Source organism: Choloepus didactylus, assembly GCF_015220235.1.
Source record: "Choloepus didactylus isolate mChoDid1 chromosome X unlocalized genomic scaffold, mChoDid1.pri SUPER_X_unloc1, whole genome shotgun sequence".
NCBI lineage: Eukaryota > Metazoa > Chordata > Mammalia > Pilosa > Megalonychidae > Choloepus > Choloepus didactylus.
In genome coordinates, this window is record NW_023637621.1 from 2,330,341 (window position 1) to 2,347,800 (window position 17,460).

Sequence of the window (17,460 nt, forward strand, 5' to 3'; positions counted from 1 at the left end):
ACAAATGTAGCATTGCAGTTGGAGACTGGCTATTTGGCTGCATTTTAAGGCACTCTTGCACCTAGTGGAGTCCTAAACAACCTCCTGCTGATGGAACAGCAGTGAAGACGATGTGCATTTTCTGGCAAAGACTGTTAAGAATGGTGTGTGCCTCTGTCTTTTCCCATCCATTGGCTTAAATAAGCAACACTGGTTCCATATCGTAAGGTGGAGCGCCAGGGTGGAAGCACCTGAGTCCCTAAATCAATCCATGGAGGAAAGTCTCCTGGTAACCAGAAAAACTCAGATTAAATTTTGAGAGAAGGTGTGTGTGATGGAAAATGGCCACAGGTTGAAGAGGCTAAGGAGGCTCCTGGGAGAGTGGTGGCATCTCAGAAGAGGCAACCTTTTGAAGAGCTGAATGCCTAGGAGAAGCTGGCCCCTTGTGTCTTCAGCAGAAAAGATTTCCCTGCAAGAGGGCAAGCAAGTCCAGTGACTGAGTTGGAAATAAATTTGAAGGTGCAAAGAACAGAAAGGAGCATTCTGGGACTGGAGCTGGCTGAAAAAAGGGAATGGAAGGACCAGCTTTACTGGGGGCTGTGGGAGGTGGAAGCAACACTGTGTAGGAACTTCTGAGACAGTGTGGGCCCTTTGTCTTAAGAGCACTGGGAGACCCTTGAAGGATTTGTGCAGGGCTGTGGCAGAGCTGGGTGAAAGTCCATATTGGCTGCTGCTCTGTAGAAGGTGAATTGAAGTAAGGGGAGCAAGGCTATGGAGAATCCTTCTTGGAGTTATTCACTGTCCTCCCAGAGAGAAGACAAAAGGGGTCTTGGGGAAGACTGCTGGCTGTGAGGATGCTGATGAGCAAACAGCTCCAAGATATGGCACACCCAATGGGTTCTGATGGTGAGTTGTGAGGTGGGGCTTGGGGAAAGGATGAAAGCAAGTGTGCTGATTAATTCCATGTGTCAACTTGGCCAGGAAATGGTACCCAACTATTTGGTCAACTACATCCAGGTGTTGCTGGGAAAGTGTTTTGTAGATTTGATTAGAATCTACAATCTGTGAGCTCTCAGTAAAGGAGATGACCCTCTATAATGTGGGTGAGCCTCAAACAATCAGTTGAAGGACTTCAGAGCAAAAACCAAGGGTTCCTGGAGAAGAAATTCGGCCTCAAGATGGCAGCATAAAATCCTGTCTGAGTCTTTAGCCTGTCCTGTGAGTTTTGAACCAAGATTACATCAGCTGCTGCTTGAATTTCCAGGCTTCTGTCCTGCCCTACATATTTCAGACTTGCCAGCAAACACAACCACATGAGGCAATTCCTTACACTATCCCCGCCATCACCATCTCCCACCCCCATCTCTCTCTCTCTCCCTCCCTCCCTGCCTGCCTCCCTCCCTTCACACACATGCAAATATACTATTTGTTCTCTTTCTTTGGAAAACCCTGACTGATACAGAAAGAAAAAAATCTAATTTTGAGCTAAAAATTCACTTTCTTGCAACTTCTACACAAGGGTCCTGATTTTGGTCCTCTGGATTAACAGAGAACATTGGCCCCCAACTGTAAAATAATAATCCTATTACCCCACCCCCAATAGCTTCTCTGCTCCAAGCATCCCATAATACTTCCTCACATGACATGGATTCACAGATCATTCCCGACCCTAGCTTCCCACATCTAGCTGCAGCCAACAACTGAACATAGCACTCCAAGTATCCATTCTCTGACAACTGTCAGCAACTGTGTATAACTGATCAATGATCATTTCTTTAAATTTTGCTAAGGGATGCATATATTTGAATTATAGCATGTATACAATTTAACATCTTGATTTCTTGCCTTACATCAGATTTCACCCAATACAAGGTGAATTAAGCAGCACAGCAGCAGTGGAGGATGTAACTTCTCAAAGGGAAGTAAGAGCGTGCAGCTAGGAGAAATCACATTTGCTACCATCTCTTCTTACCTCTGGACTTTGCATCCCATTCGAAAATCCACTTCATCTCACAGTCACAGGTCCACGGATTGCCGTGCAGGTAGAGATTCTCCAGAAGTGGCATGTTCTGAAGCATCCCAGTAGGAAGAGTTCTGATCATGTTCTCAGCTAAATACAGGTGACGGATGGTGGACAGTCTGAAATAATCCAGAAACGTGAACGTGGAGAAGGTGCTGGGGTGCAGCTGTTGGAGCAAGTTTCCTTCTAAATGCAGTAGCCGTAGGGACGTTAAGCCATTGAAAGCTTGTGGGTGTATAAACTCGATTTTGTTGTGGTCGATGTGCAACCGTATTAAGCTCGAGAGTCCCTGGAGGGTTTTCCCTGTGATCACTCTCAGCTTATTGTAACTGAACTTGAAAACCTACAAAGAAAGAGGGAAAAGAATAATAATGCTTACTGTTTTAAAAGCTGCGGCCCAGAAGAGAAAGCAGAACAAAGTGCAGGAAAGTGATGACATGAAGCTTTTTTTTCCATGTCAGAAAAGGGCATTTTTATTGATCATTAGGGAGCATTCTACAGTTTCCATTCTTTATTACTGGTCCTAAAGGCTGCAATTAGTGGTGCCTGTAAATGCCTGATTTTACCTGTAGAGAATTTAGGTCTTGTAAAGCCCCATCGGGGATGCTTGGGATGTTGTTGCCGTGAATCATGAGAAGCTCCAACTTAGTCAATCCTACAAATGAGGTTTCCGAGAGGGCCTGTATACTATTGAACCTTTGAAAACAATAAGAGAGAGACAGAGTGAGAATAGGAAACAGTGAATAGTCAAATCCATAAGGGAAATTCTTCCTCAGCCTGCCCTAAGAGCATGTGGGCAAAAAGGTAATTGTGAGGCTGTATTGGGATATTCCCCAGAAACGTTCATCACTTTGTGTCCTTGTACAGTTCTCTGGTAGAGAGGAGAATGATATTTTGTTTGTCTTCATTCAATTAAGTTTTGACATGGAGTATGCTAATATAGTGAGAAGTTATTTCTGGGCATGGGATGGGATTTAGGATTCTACTGAGGCTGGTCTATATATATAGCTCCTTGTCAAAATGGCTCTGTGAAGTAGGAGTAATGAATAGCACATGGCTGCCACAAGTGGGAAAAGAGCAGACAGCCGTGGAAATAACTTTGCATCTAATAAAAGAAGGAGAGCACAATGGGTTGGAGCATCCACATTAAAACACAGAAAGCCAAACATGACAACCCAATTTCACAGGGACAAGTTGCCATTTCTGATGGATTACCAAAGTCAGTTATAAACATTCTGGGCTTTGTTTTCTCTTTTTTGCATAAACATTGGCAATGCCACTTTCTTGATGAGTTTCGAAGTTCCTTGTAGCTATGCCAATGATTGCGCGTGGGCTACTCAAACTTGATTTTAAAATGAGTGGATAATCCTACACTTTGCCTTACTGTGTCAACACTTCTGCTGAGACATAACAAATCTAGCCTGATGTTATTTATCACTTCCTCTTAACACCTAAATAAAAATAAATAGACTTGTAGAGGATGCAGGTGAAGAGTTCATAGCAAAATGCAGCAGATGCTCGCCACAACCAATTCTCTCGTGAATGGATAGGTGCCTAAACCAAACCTGTTTCACAGTCAATAGAAATACCAAGGTTGGATTTTACTCACCTACAAGCCAGGCTTAGAAAGCACCTTTCAACCACACTCTTGACTCCAGGAAATATAATCTCCAGTACTGAAAGCATTCACCTTGATTGCAACAAACTCTTCTAGAAATCACTTCAATAACTGCCTTGTTATATAAGACTATTGGAGATTGAATCATGTCTTCCACAAAAAGCATGTTCAGGTCTCAACCCCTGATCCTGTGGGTGGGAACCCATTGCAAATAAGATCTCTTCAAGATGTTACTTTAGTTAAGGTGTGATCTGACTGAGTCAGCTTGGGCTTTCTTCCAGATTGCTGGAATCTTTTACGAGCCAAGTGAAAGTCGAAAGGAGAGAGAAGCCACGGGAGCAGGCAGCAGAAGACAACAAAACCCAGAAGAGAAAGAAGATGCCACCATGTGCATTGCTGGGTGATGGAAAAGAGAAGGGACCCCAAAGATTGCCAGCCAACCAGAAGATACCAACCCTAGGAAGAAAGAGCAAGCCTTCCAGCCCCAGAAACAATAAATTTCTGTTGTTAAGTCAACCTGTTGTGTGCTATTTGTTTTAGCAGCTAGATAACTAAAACAAAGTGCAATTAATGCAAAGAAATATTCAGATGGAATTAATGCATTCTATCCCATTAGGATAATGTTATAAGGATTCAAAATGGTGCCCAGGGGGAAAATATAGCATAAGGCAATCACATTTCCTGCTAGTCATTTTTACTTGTGTCATGAATGGTCAATCACATATAGAAATTCCCTCTTATGGATTAAATGATATTCCTGCAGCTCTTCTTGGGTACTTTGCTTCTGATTCTTGTTGGCTGAGCTTTTAAAAGTGGTGAGAGATAAACCATGAAAAGAATTAGGCTGATACCCAGTTGTGTAATTTATGGTTGTGCATTGGAATCCATAGAATGTCAGAAGGTAGAAGGAATAACCAGACCTGAACACCTTTTGCACTTTATCACCTAAAACCTGTGAGGCAGGTGTGTTCTCCTAGTTTTACAGAGCAGGGATTGAGAGTACTTAGTATGCAAGTAGAGAGTTGAATTATATTATGTCCAAAATGTAAGATTATGTTCTTTCAATTACGTAGTGTGTCTCCAGGCCTGTTAAAACAAGGTGGGAGCTAAGAAGTTCTACAATCAAGCACAACAACAGCAGTGATATCCACATTTTAGAGAAGAGGAAATTAAGAGAAGACACTGAATCTCATTCACCATCTCTAGGGGTAAAATCCAGGTCTTTTGATATCAAAATGTCACTGTGCATTTAGATGCCATTAGCCGAGGTGGGAGCAGCTGTATCTACTGATCATTGAATTTTACTGACTCTGTGAGTTCAAATTTATGGAATCATGGTGCAAACCTATCGAGAAGTTTGTTCAATTTGGCAGAAGACCTTTAGGTAATAACTCTTCAAAAGATAATGTAGCAAAGATGTCTATAATTTAATGTTATGAAGTTTCTTTCATGAAGTTTATCATAGGGCTCTCCCTTCTTCCCAAGAATGTAAAAGAAAGGAGGAGAAGGAGGAGGAGGAGGAGGAGGAGGAAGAGGAGGGAGGAGGGAGGATAAGTTGCATTTTGCCCAATGACTGCATCAGTTTTCACCTGCAGAGTCTGGTGAATGGAAAGAAAGTGCAGCTGACCTCAAACTGGATGGGGAGCTGGGGTCCCAGGTTCTACACCTGCTTTGATGCTCCTACAGCTGAGATGTCTGGCAACAGGATGGCTCCATGGAATGAGCATGGCTTTGGAAGCCTTCTGACTTCCCCGAGTACCTCTACATGCCCTTGGCCAGGTTAATTGACTTCTTAGAAGCTTAATTTCATCATCAATAATGCTACTGATAATTCTGCTTCAGAACATTAAGTGGCATATCTATAATCCCCAAAATGTTGCTGTTATGAGTTGAATTGTGTCCCCAAAAGAGACACATTCAAGCGCCAGCACCCAGGACCTCAGCATGTGACCTTATTTGGAAATTGGGTTGTTGTAGATAATTAGCAATCAGTTGGGATGAGATGAGGTCATATTGGAGTAGGACAGATCCTTAATTTAATCAGAATGGTGTCTTTGTAAGAAGGAGAAAAGACAGAAAGAGAAAGAGAGAGAGAAGACAGCAATGTGAAGACAAAGGCAAATGTAGAAGTGATGCATCTACAACCCAAGGGACACCAAGGATTCCAGCTACACCAAAAGCTGGGAGAGGGAAGGAAGGAGCATCCCTCAGAGCCTTCAGAGGGAGTATGATCTACCAACACCTTGGTTTTAAGACTTCTGACCTCCACTATTGTGAGACAATAACTTTCTGTCATTTAAAGCTATGCAGTGTGTGGTACTTTATTTCATCAGCCCTAGGAAACTAAGACAGTTGCTGTGCATCAGAAATTGTCACGGACTTTCTGCCTGGACCTGTCATTACAAGAAGGCAGACGATGAAAAGATCCAAGGGAAATTCACGACTACACCAGACACAAAGAAATGACAAGTGTTAGCAATAAAAAGTAACAAATAACAGTCTAGGGGCAGAGAGATCATTTGAGTTGTTTTTAAACATGTTCATGCAATAATTATTCTCATGAATGCCTAAATGATTGAGTTGGGAGCTGCTAAAAATTAAGTGTCAAACATGGTTAATGACCGTCTTTGATGGCCTTTTTTTTAATGGAACATATTTTTCCTTTCTTCTTACTTAAACCCAAGCACACACAATTTAGCACATCAAAGAGAGCCAGGCAAATTTTGTGGAATGTATTTCCTCAATTATATTCTCAGAATTGCTGAATTATTTTTCTTTGAGTGAAATATTAACCCTTAGGAATAATCCAATGCACGTGGTTATGAAATAAAGTTAGTCTGGTAGTGTTTCTCAAAGAAGCCTATTTCCAACAAAACTGCTATGCAAGGGATGATGATCATTCTCGAACTGTACACCATTAAAAGGAATGAAGTTCAGATACGTGCTACATGGATGAACTTTGAAGACATGCTCATTGCAAGAAGCAGACACAAAGGGACACATCACTGTATGACTCAATTTATGCAAAATATGCAGAATAGGTAAATCCATAGAGACAGAAAACAGATTAGTGGTTGTCTAGGGCTTGGGAGATGGGGGGATGGGGAATGCCTATGCTTGGGTATGGGGTTCCATATTGGGGTGATGAAAGTGCTCTGGAACTAGCTACTGGTGATGGTTGCAAAACACGATGAATACATTGAATGCCATTTAATTGTTCACTTTAAGATAGCTAATTTTAAGTTATGTGTTTTTATTTCAAATAAAAAATACAAAGGAAAATGACAGGTCTAGTTTGTAGGTGTCTCCTAGATAGATTTAACACTGTAAACCAATTCCAATGTTTTTAGAGATGGAGAAACAAAAGGAACAAATAAAGGGGGTTTTTCCCCTAAGAATCCTGAATTTTAAATGATGCATGATCTTGGGGAATCCATTCACTCATTCTGTGAGTCACTCAGCAACCACACTTTGAGTGTGTTTTGAGAGCCAAACAGTGTTCTAGGCAGAGAAGATTCAGCAGTAAACCAAAAAAGCCTGTTCACAGATCTCTTAGTTAAAAAAAAAAAAAAGATGACCATAGCAATAAAAACAAAAAGAAAAGATAATTTCAGATAGTGGTATGTTTCATGAGGAAAATTCATCAGGGAGAGTAGGGAAGGATCTCCAGCTCAAGTCCAGGCCAGGGCTCTCTGGGGAGCTGATATTTGACCTAAGACTTGAGTGACAAAAAGGTGCAGCTGAGTCCACCCATCTTGGAACTGAACACTCACATTGGAGAATTCAAACCAAAGACTTCCACTGTTTCATTGAAAAGCTCATTGCATTGCTCATTGCCCCCATATTAAGGGAACTTTTTGGTGCTGTGTCAACTTTCCATTGCATTTGAGTCTGCCACCTGGTCTTACAGTCATGGGGATAAGTCCATTTTATGTCTGAAATCTTTGCATCAAGATGCCCACTCTTACTTGCAATGACTGATTCTCATAACCTGAGCTTGGCTAAATAATTTTAGCAGACTGGTCCACGGCAGATGATTGCTTGAATTATTTTGCTCTTTGCCTCAGGATTAGGAATTATTGGTGATTTTCCTCATGATTTGGGCCCCTTTCTCTTCTCTGCCTGTATCTTCTAGCCTGGAGGTTGTCAGCTGAGGTCAACTGTGCCTACAAGGGAATGTTTGGCAATGTCTGGAGACATTTTTGGTTGTCACGTTGGTAAGGGGGAAGCTTCTGGCATCTAATGAGTAGAGGCCAGGGCTGCTGCTAAACATCCTACAATGCACAGGATGGCCCCACCACAGAGAAAGATCCAGCCTCAAATGTCAATAGTGATGAGGTTGAGAGACCATCCTTTAACCCCAGGCAGTCTATATGCTGCTTCACAAGCCTATCATCATTTAGGATTCTACTACTAACTCTGTATGGACTGGAAAGCACACAAAAGGGAATGTTGTCAACATCTAAACAATTTTCCATTTCTTTGAACCTAAGGTTTGTCTGGAAACAAAACAAGGAAGAGAGAGAATGGTGTCAGGGGAGATTTGGGGGGTTGGCAGGGACCAGGTAATCTAGAACCTCAGGGGATAAAGCAAGGAGTTTGTTTTCTTTATTCCAGATGCAATGAGAAGCATGGGAAAGTTTTAAGGAACAGAATGGCATAAACTGACTTGTGTGCTAAAATGACGACTCCATCCACTGTGTGGAGAATCATCTGAATGGAGCAAGAGAAGAAGAAGGAGACCAGGAGAAAGATGGCTACCAGGATCCCAGCGCAGGATGTGGCTATCCCTAACCAATGTAGTAGCGTCAGAGATGAAGGCAAGTGGGAAGTTTCCAGCATGCTTAGAAGAACCATCAAGCAATACTAATTGATGGTGTTGGGAGTGAAGACAAGATTGGAGGAATGACTTCTGCTTAGATGGAGCAAACGAGTGGATTTTGGAGCTCTTTTCTGAGATGGGAAAGGCTGGGAAAGACAGGTTTGGGTGAAACAATCCAAAGTTTTGTTTTGCCATGTTATATTTGAGACATTTGTAAGAATCCAAGTGGAGGTAGATGAGGCTGGAGCTCAGAACTGAAATGAAAACCCAAGTTTCATATCTGGCCAAATGGGTGATGATTTAAAGCTCCAGAAGAGGATGCTATCACCTAAGGATGGTCTGCAGGGAAAGAGAAGTAGAGGGCCCAAAATGGGGAGGCTCATCTCAGGCAGAGGAGCCCGGGGTCAAGGACTCAGTCTCTACAATGAGTCATAAAGAACTTGATGTTCCTCAACATTCTTTAGCACAATGGTGTGGTATGTGTTTTTGCTGTCTTTATGAGCTATGACCCTCAGATCCAATTTGACATCTGACTATAATGAAAGTCTCCCTTACATAGCATGAAGGTGGAGAAGGGAAGATGCTCTGGTACAGAGGTGTGTCATGGTTGGAGTTCCTCCATTCTTGAATAAATACTTCTGGTCAGGAGGCTGCCAAAGACCCAGGATTGGAGAAATTCAGTTCAGGAAACTGTCTTCCTATATTCTCTTCCCGGTACCCTTTTTGAAAGCTGCAGAATCTGCAAGTGCCAGAGGTAAGAATGCAGAGAAGTTTCTGGGACAGACGAAAGCCCATGTGAGTCAAGCAGAGGAGGAATTTTCTTCCCTCTGAGCACCAGAGGGTGTGGATGGGTACTTTCTGAGTCATTCTGGAATTCAGCAGAGATGAGGGATATTGGCACATTGCTATGGAAAAGGAGCCTGGCTACAGGCTTAGATAACTTTGGGAGGAGTGCTACAGTTTACTAGTCACATAACCTCCTTTTCAGATTATCTTTCTCACCTGTTGATTGTCAATAGCCAACTACTTAACAAACTAAGTGAAATGTTCATATCAGATGATATATGTTAAAAAGCTACATGGATACCAGCTGCCAAGTAATATTTGAAATAGAAAAACAGGTATCGGTATTTGAGAAGTTCCACAAAGATGCCATCAAAACCAGTCTTTTAATTAAAGAAAAAATCATAAGAAATCTGTAAATTACACACTAGATGGATGACTTTTTTTTTTGTTTGTTTACTCAAAAACATTGGGGAAGTAATTTATGGAAAAGCTTTAGACTGTCCAAACAGGAAACATCAGATCTCTCCTTCAGCGCACTCTTAGAACCTTAACGACAGCTGTGTGCAAATGCAAGTTTTAAGAGTCCTCCGCCAACAAATGCCTCATTCTTTGAGAGCTTTATAGCCTCTCCAAACTTTTAGAAAATAGATGAGACTCTGAGTTTTATTTTTTGACATCCCTCTGGCTTATTCTCCCCCCCATCAAAATACATCATACCAGCTTCGTTATCTACTTTGAGACTGATTTTCAGAAACAGTACTGTGAAATTATAGAGTGATAAAAAGTGATTCATTAACACATTCTACCAGGTTAGTCAAATTGAACTAACGTGTTGATGCAAGAAGTATCCTCTTAAGTTTTTTTTTTTTTAATTTTTACTATTACAATGATATCTCAATATATCTATCATTGTCAACATACAAAAAGGAAGCATTTTGGTATCTTTTATTCTCATGGTGAAGCCTATGGGTACTTAATTTATTGTTTTTGTTGTTCATTGTTTAAAAGAAACCATGAAACTATGTTCTAATTTGAAGGTTGGTAAAGTTTCATGCTTACAAAACACTTGAGTTCAAAGATGGGCAGGAAGAAACACATTCCAGGGACTATAAATAAAATGCAAACAACTCTTCAATTCATAATCTATTGCTGTTGCAAGTCTAAACCCATAATGCAATTAGCATCCTCTTGGGATGATGCATGCAATAACTTCCCTGCCCCTGGTTCCCAAACTGACACCCTTTTTTCCAACATACATCATGGGCACAGATGTCTTTGGGGACACAGCCCTCCTGCTCCACTCCACTCTCATGGGTTACTCTGGTGCTTTACCAAACCTGTTTGACAGAATCCCACTGTGTGTCCTGCCAAGGGGCTGGGATCTAGGGATTAGTTGGTAAATCCCAGCAAGTTCTGATCTGGTCTCTTTTTGAACAATGAGCTAAAAATGGTTCTTATAAGGAACAGTCACTGGAAGTAAACTCTTGCATGGGAGGAAGTGCAATAAAGAAGGGAAATTGTAGATAAAGCTTAATTCCCTGCACTCTCTACAGACGCCAGCACAACTCATCCAAATCTAGTTCCAGCTGGCGTTAGCTCGTTCCTTTTCTCTCACTCTCATTGGACAAATAATATATCCTAATAAATTGTAAGGCTGTAAAGATGGAAACTCTTCCAGCAAAGCCAAATAGTTTTCCCCAGTGAGTTATCATCCTCATGGTCAGATTTCCAGACATTCAAATTGTAATTCTTCCCAAGGTTTTATTGAGAAAACTATTGAATGGTCTATTGCCTTGGATTAGGGAGGTTTTTATTTTACTGTCTTAACTTTCCATTCTCTCTTATTCTAGTACTGGACTTTATAGCCAATAGATGCAAGGATTTTTTTTTTTTTTAATTCTACACTCTAAAATGTCTCATCACATTTACAATTACTTGTTCATTGACTAAAGTTTCGGCATTTCATTTTATTAAAACCTCCCCACAGTAGGTCTTCATAAAACTGTAAATTATTTTGTTGTTTTCTCAATGTTAGAAAATAGTATATATATATATTTTGTTGAAGTACAAATGATTGTTTGCAATTGATATTATACATTAGCACCTATGATTCATATCAATGAACATTTATGTATATAAAATATTTATGCATAAAAAGTAAAATGTAAAAATAATTTTTGGAATGTCACATAAAAATATCCTTTAAAATATATATTATTATTTTTAAAAAGCAAAACCTGCAATAGTTTCATTTCTCCAAAGACAGAATACCATCATCTAGATGACTTACACAATGACACAGATGCTCTACTTTTTTTTTTAATTCTTAAATAGTTTCTGAAGTTTCTACTGAAATAGAAGATTGGTAAAGTTTCATGCTTACAAAACACTTGAGTTTAAAGACGGGCAAGAAGAAACACATTCTAGGGACTATAAATAAAATGCAAACAACTCTTCAATTCATAAACTATTGCTGTTGCAAGTCTAAACCCATCACGCAATTACCATCCTCTTGGGATGATGCATGCAATAACTTCCCTGCCCCTGGTTCCCAAACTGGCACCCTTTTTTCCAACATGCATCATGGGCACAGATGTCTTTTGGGACATCTTCTTACCTGTGTGTGTTTGAGTGTGTGTCCTCTGCATTTGTATCTACAAATTATAGAGAAACGCTATCAAGGGAAATTTCTTGTCAAACTGAATTTGTCCATAATGCTTTGATAGAAAATCCAATGATAGTGGTTGCAGCCAATGGATATATTCAGCAGATAATATGCCAAGAGCACCTCATTTAGTATAGTCAAAAACTGTCACTGCCACTATCTCTACAGGTCTATTAATCAATAGACGTAAGAAGTTGCACACATGCACATACATATACACTAAACCAATAAACGCACAGGCCAGGACATTGAAAGCGTTCAGTGAGAATGTGGTACAAACCCCAAATTGATTCTTTCCACATGTTTAGAAATCCCAGCGGGCACGGAAACCAAGGAGCGAAACGTGCAATGGACCTCGCTGGGAACGTAGCAGGCGCAGGGGTGAGGGCAGGCCGCGAAGGCTGTTGACTGTCCGCAGACTAGAATCAGCACCACGGAGAGAGCCCCCCAGCGCGCGTGCGTCGGCATCTTGTCGCGGTGCGTGACTCCTGGGTACCAGTTTACCTGTTGTGGAAGGACGACACAAGAGACGGTTACTGTCAGGTAGCACTGACTAATTTATAGTAACTTTACCTATGAATTATGTATTATGGTGTTAAGCTTCCCAAGGTTTCAAATGATAAATGTTAAAGACCCTTAAAATAGTTGCGTAAAAGAAATACAAAACATTTTTTAAAATTTCTTCACTCACTTTAATCATTACTACAGGATGTATGCTTAATTCCTGCCTTTGAAACTAATGTATATATATATACATGGAAATATTTATATATGGAAATATATTTATATTTATATTTGGAAATTTCATTATACTGTGCTATCCGTGCTTTAAATATGGAATACACACACACACACACATAACACACACACACACACACACACACACACACACATGTTTGGAAATTTCACTCTACTGTGCTCTCCATGCTTTAAATATGGAATATATACATATACACATATCTATGCATACCTACATGCATAGAGAGAGAAAGAGGGAGATTAGGTTCCAATTATATCCCATAATCAATGTTTTATTTCTATCTCTCTAAATGATAAGGCTGAGCCATTATTTATTGTATAAAAATAAAAAAACTTCTAGGGAAGTCATTATTATTAGAAATATTTCCTTCCTTTCATAGGATTCCTTAAAGTTTTTGTTATCACTTCTTAAAGTGCTTAAAGAAGCTTCCACTAAAGAGAAATTCATTCCGTTATTTGTGAGTTTGTTTACTATCCTTATTTCTCGCCTGCAGGAGCCAAAGCATGATGGTGGAGCTGTATCGATATTTATCGGGAATGAAGTTTTGGGGGCCCTCTGTCAGCGCTGCCATTAAATAAAGAGTAAAGGAATTTTTGAAGAAAGATTGTGGCAAACAGTAAAGCTGGAAAAGCTCAGATAAACATAGGATTATATCAGCCACATCTTTTAGAATGTCAGGGATAAAATTTTTTTCATGCATTGACCATGCCTTGTCCATCTAAAATATTTCTTTTCTCTTGAGTGAATTTTAAGTAGAAATAGTGAAAAGCACGGAAAGCAACGCAACAGGGAAACACGCCTGTCATTTCATCCCTGGGCTGGGCAAGCGTTAATTGCCAGCGGCAAACACCACGCCCTCTCAGACAGGGAGGGGAGGGTTTCCAACTCTGACAGCTTTTCCATCGTGTAGATGACCTCGAAATACCCTATTTTCTTAAACTCGCGAGTGCCTTTTCTTTCAGTCGGCCACAAAGAGCTGACGGTGCAGACTGATTTGCAAAAAGCAAGTTCATGCTCCACCTCCCGAGCTCTGGAACGAAACGACTCCTGCAGCTCTGCAGGGAGAAGTTTCCTTGCTCGCTCTGGGCCTTCCCTCCCCTGCCTGCGCGCAACGCGCTCTGCGCTCGCTTCTTCCAACGGTATTTTATGCTGACTCTGGGCCCACGCGCGGCCCTGGGCGAGGCGTCATCGCTGCTCCGGAGTCAGACTTCGCTCGCCCTCCTGCTTCCCACACAGGGCCCTCCAGGGGACCCGGGGAACGCGCCTCAGGAAACGCTAGTCCCGAGGACGCCCTGTCCTGGCCACTCGGCCTGCGCCTGCGAGGTCCCCCCGAGCACCGCCCGCGAACCCCGGGAAGCCAGGATGGGGGCGCGAGGCTGCCCGCCTGCTTTACCCCGCCGCGGCCACATCCTGGAGCGGCGGGGCAGGCAGCCCTGCGCCCCTGGCTGCTTTCCAGCGCCCGCTCCCACGCGCGGGGGAAGGAGGTGCGTTCCCGCAACGCGGCTCAGACTGCCCGGCGAGTCCCCGCCGCCCGTGACCCCACCAAACCCCGTCCCTCCCGGTGATGACTTTCCCAGCTTCCGCGCAACTGCCGGTCCCTCTCCAGGGAAAGCTGGAGGAGGAGGAGGAGGAGGAAATTTTTAGTACCAGGAGCTGAGGGGCTCCAATTGTTCTTTCCAACCCCCACGCTCGCGAGGCCAAGGGCCGGCGGAATCGGCTTCACTTGGGAATCCTACTGGCAACTCCCTAGAAACAAGGGATGGATGGACGGGGATGGCTGGAGAGAGCGAGGGACGGACGGGTGGCGGGATGGCTGCAGGGAGAGAGGGAGGACAGAAGGGAGAAAGGAGGGAGAGAGGGAGGGTCTCCGCGTTAGTCAACCCCATTCAAAGCTACCTCCCTCCCTCCCACAAGATTCCATCGGCTTCTCTCCGATCATAGCTCTGCCGTTTAAAAGCGCGCCTGGAAACAGTTCAGTGTGTCTCTTTGTCCTCGCCCCCCAGTGCGTCCCCAGAGGCAGAGCAGCAGCTCCGGGGCGCCCCGGCCGCCGTCGGTTCTCACCTGCCCTTGGGAAGCAGCGGCCGGCTGGAGGGGCGCGCGGGGAGCATCCACAAGACCCGGCGAGCGAGTCAAGGCCGGCGGTCCTCCAGGGCCATGCCCTTCCCGGGGCCAGGGGCGAGCGGCATGGCTTCCCAGCGAGGCACGGCGAGCCCGCGTCCTTTTATTGCCGTCGCCGCCGAGGCTTCCCCGAGTCCACGCCTCGGCCCACCCCCACCCGGCCCCACCCCGGGGAGAGAGATGGGCGCGGGGCCGAGCAAGGGACCCTGACCGCGGCCTCTCTGCGCTCAACCCTCCTCTCGCCTCTTCATTGCGCCTCGCCCGGGCTGGGCATCCCTCGCGCACTGACACTTGGAAGCAGCTCAGGCGCCAAAGGCAGACAGACGGCTTTGGGAAGGAGGTTTCCTCTCCCCAGAGAAAATCCAGGGGTCCCGCGGCGGAGACGCAGAAGCAGGGAACGCTGGCGGGAGCTGCTGCAGAAAGTGCGCTCTCAGCAGAGCTGGAAGCGTTTTCTCTCCTTTCAGGGAGAGGGAAGGCACAGGGTGTGCACTCCTCAGGGTCAGGCCTGAGTTTTCTCTGGCAGCGCCTGGAAGCCCGTGCGCAGGCAGGAGCCGGCTGCGCGCCCCGCTGGCAACCCGCGAGCTGCAGCAGGGCTGCAACGTGAGACCCCGGCCACGCCCTCCCGCCTCTCCAGGGCTGCCTGCCGCCCGCCTCTCTTCCCCGCCAGCGTTCTCCTGCCAAAAAGGTGGAGCAGCTCTCCACCCGCGGGGGCAGTCTCCGGGGGCAGGGCCAGGACCGGGAAGTTTGGGGAGCCTGGTGGTACTAGCCAGGACGAGGGGATGACACGGGGAGGGGGCAAGGAAGGGAGACTGGAGAGAATGGTGTGTCTCTAGCCCAGGGGTGGGGACGGAGGAGACGGTGGGCTTCTGGCTAACAGAAATCAGATCTTGGAAAGGTAATAAGAGATCAGGGGGAGAAGGTCCTCAGTTGAGCCTCCATGGGGCAAAAGCACAGAACCCACGGAGGATAGCTTCCCACCCACCCCCACCGCCTCCATGAAGATGAGAAGCAGAAGTGCTCCAGGCTGGCATCGTTCCAGAAAATCATCCCAGCTGTTGTTTGGGAACCTGTCAAGAGCCCAACACTCCACCAGGTGTTAAGTGGAGGCAAGAAATAGACCTAAAACCAGTTGCTTCTGAAGCATGGAATATGGGCTGCTTAGTTTCTCCATATCTGGGAATTCCTGGTGCACCTGGACAGGTGTGTTTCTACACAGACCATCAATAGACATTGGCTCATAAATGGGTTGACTTACTTCTTCCATAACCTTACTTTTCAGGAATTGCGTGTTGGCATATTTCCAAAGATTTGTCAACTCATGCCTTCAAGTGCCCTGTTTCTCAGCATGTCCATAACCCATTATCCTTCTCCTCTTTGAGGGATAGTTATCCACCTGGTCAGCTAAACTAGAAACTCAAGCAATCCTTGCCATTTGCCTGTCCTTTACAGCCTATTAGCTAATTAGGCACCAACTCTAATGGAGTTTGCCTCTATTCTAGTTTGCTAATGCTGCCAGAATGCAAAACACCAGAAATGGATTGGCTTTTATAAAAGGGGGTTTATTTGGTTACACAGTTACAGTCTTAAGGCCATAAAGTATCCAAGGTAACACATCAGCAATTGGGTACCTCAACTGGAGGATGGCCGGTGGTGTCTGGAAAACCTCTGTTAGCCGGGAAGGCATGTGGCTGGAGTCAGCTCCAAGTTCTGGTTTCAAAATGGCTTTCTCCCAGGATGTTCCTCTCTAGGATTCAGCTTCTCACCAAAATGTCACTCTCAGTTGCTCTTGGGGTGTTTGTCCTCTCTTAGCGTCTCTGGAGCATAAGTCTACTTTCAAAGGCTGTCTCCAAAATGTCTCTCATCTGCAGCTCCTCTCTCAGCTCCTGTGTGTTCTTCAAAGTGTCCCTCTTGGCGGTAGCAAGCTTGCTCCTTCTGTCTGAGCTTATACAGTGCTCTAGTAAACTAATCAAGGCCCACACTGAATGGGCGGGGCCACGCTTCCATGGAAATTATCTAATCAGAGTTATCACCTACAGTTGGGTGGGTCACATCTCCATGGAGACACTCAAAGAATACAGTCTAATCAACACTGGTATGTCTGCCCACATAAGATTGCATCAAAGATAATGGTGTTTTGGGGGACATAATACATCCAAACTGGCACACCTCCTAAGACTCTTTTTGGCCCAAAGTCTTCTCTCCCCTCTCTCGCTGCCTTGATGGGCATTCAAGACTTAGCTCCATCAGCCTCTTTCTCCAACAATTCCTTCTTGACTCCATCCCTAACCCATCACTAAAATTCAGATAGCTTCGTTTGTCCTTAATACAGTCTAAATCTCTCCAAGGGTGACAAACGACAAGCCATGTTCTTCCCAGCCCACCCCAGGGTCACATCTGCTGATGTGCCTGGCTTTCAACAACTGGTAGCATATCTCTTCCTTTGTCCCCTTTGTAATGCCCATGGTTTTTCTCACCTCCAGGTCCTTGTTTTGGTGTAGTCTTTCCCTGGCACTGTTGCTTGGGAATCTCCTCCTTAGTCTTCATGATGTGGTGTATCCCAACTTTCATAGCCATTGCCAATACCCATCAATTTCTTACCATTTTCTTATTATGAGGTAGTTTTTGGAGATCTAGAAACTAGCACAGTGCTTGGTATACAGTAAGTGCTCAATGGAGCAAATGATGAAAAGAA

At 44.1% G+C, this 17,460-nt stretch overlaps 1 protein-coding gene across 2 annotated transcripts in view; it reads right to left on the reverse strand.

Annotated features, from left to right (window-relative positions):
* MXRA5 (matrix remodeling associated 5) overlaps nt 1-15,340 on the reverse strand; it is a 31,133-nt gene extending 15,793 nt beyond the window's left edge. The window contains exons 1-4 of one of the 2 annotated variants that reach the window (XM_037824628.1): nt 14,712-15,340; nt 12,171-12,394; nt 2,566-2,695; nt 1,952-2,342 (exon numbers count right to left, since the gene is read on the reverse strand). In XM_037824628.1, coding sequence (XP_037680556.1) covers nt 1,952-2,342; nt 2,566-2,695; nt 12,171-12,358 — 709 coding nt within the window. In that variant the 5' untranslated portion in view covers nt 12,359-12,394; nt 14,712-15,340. Of the gene's footprint in view, nt 1-1,951; nt 2,343-2,565; nt 2,696-12,170; nt 12,395-14,709 lie in introns of both variants that reach the window. The other variant, XM_037824630.1, reaches the window with a different exon arrangement.
* Nucleotides 15,341-17,460: the final 2,120 nt, after the last annotated feature.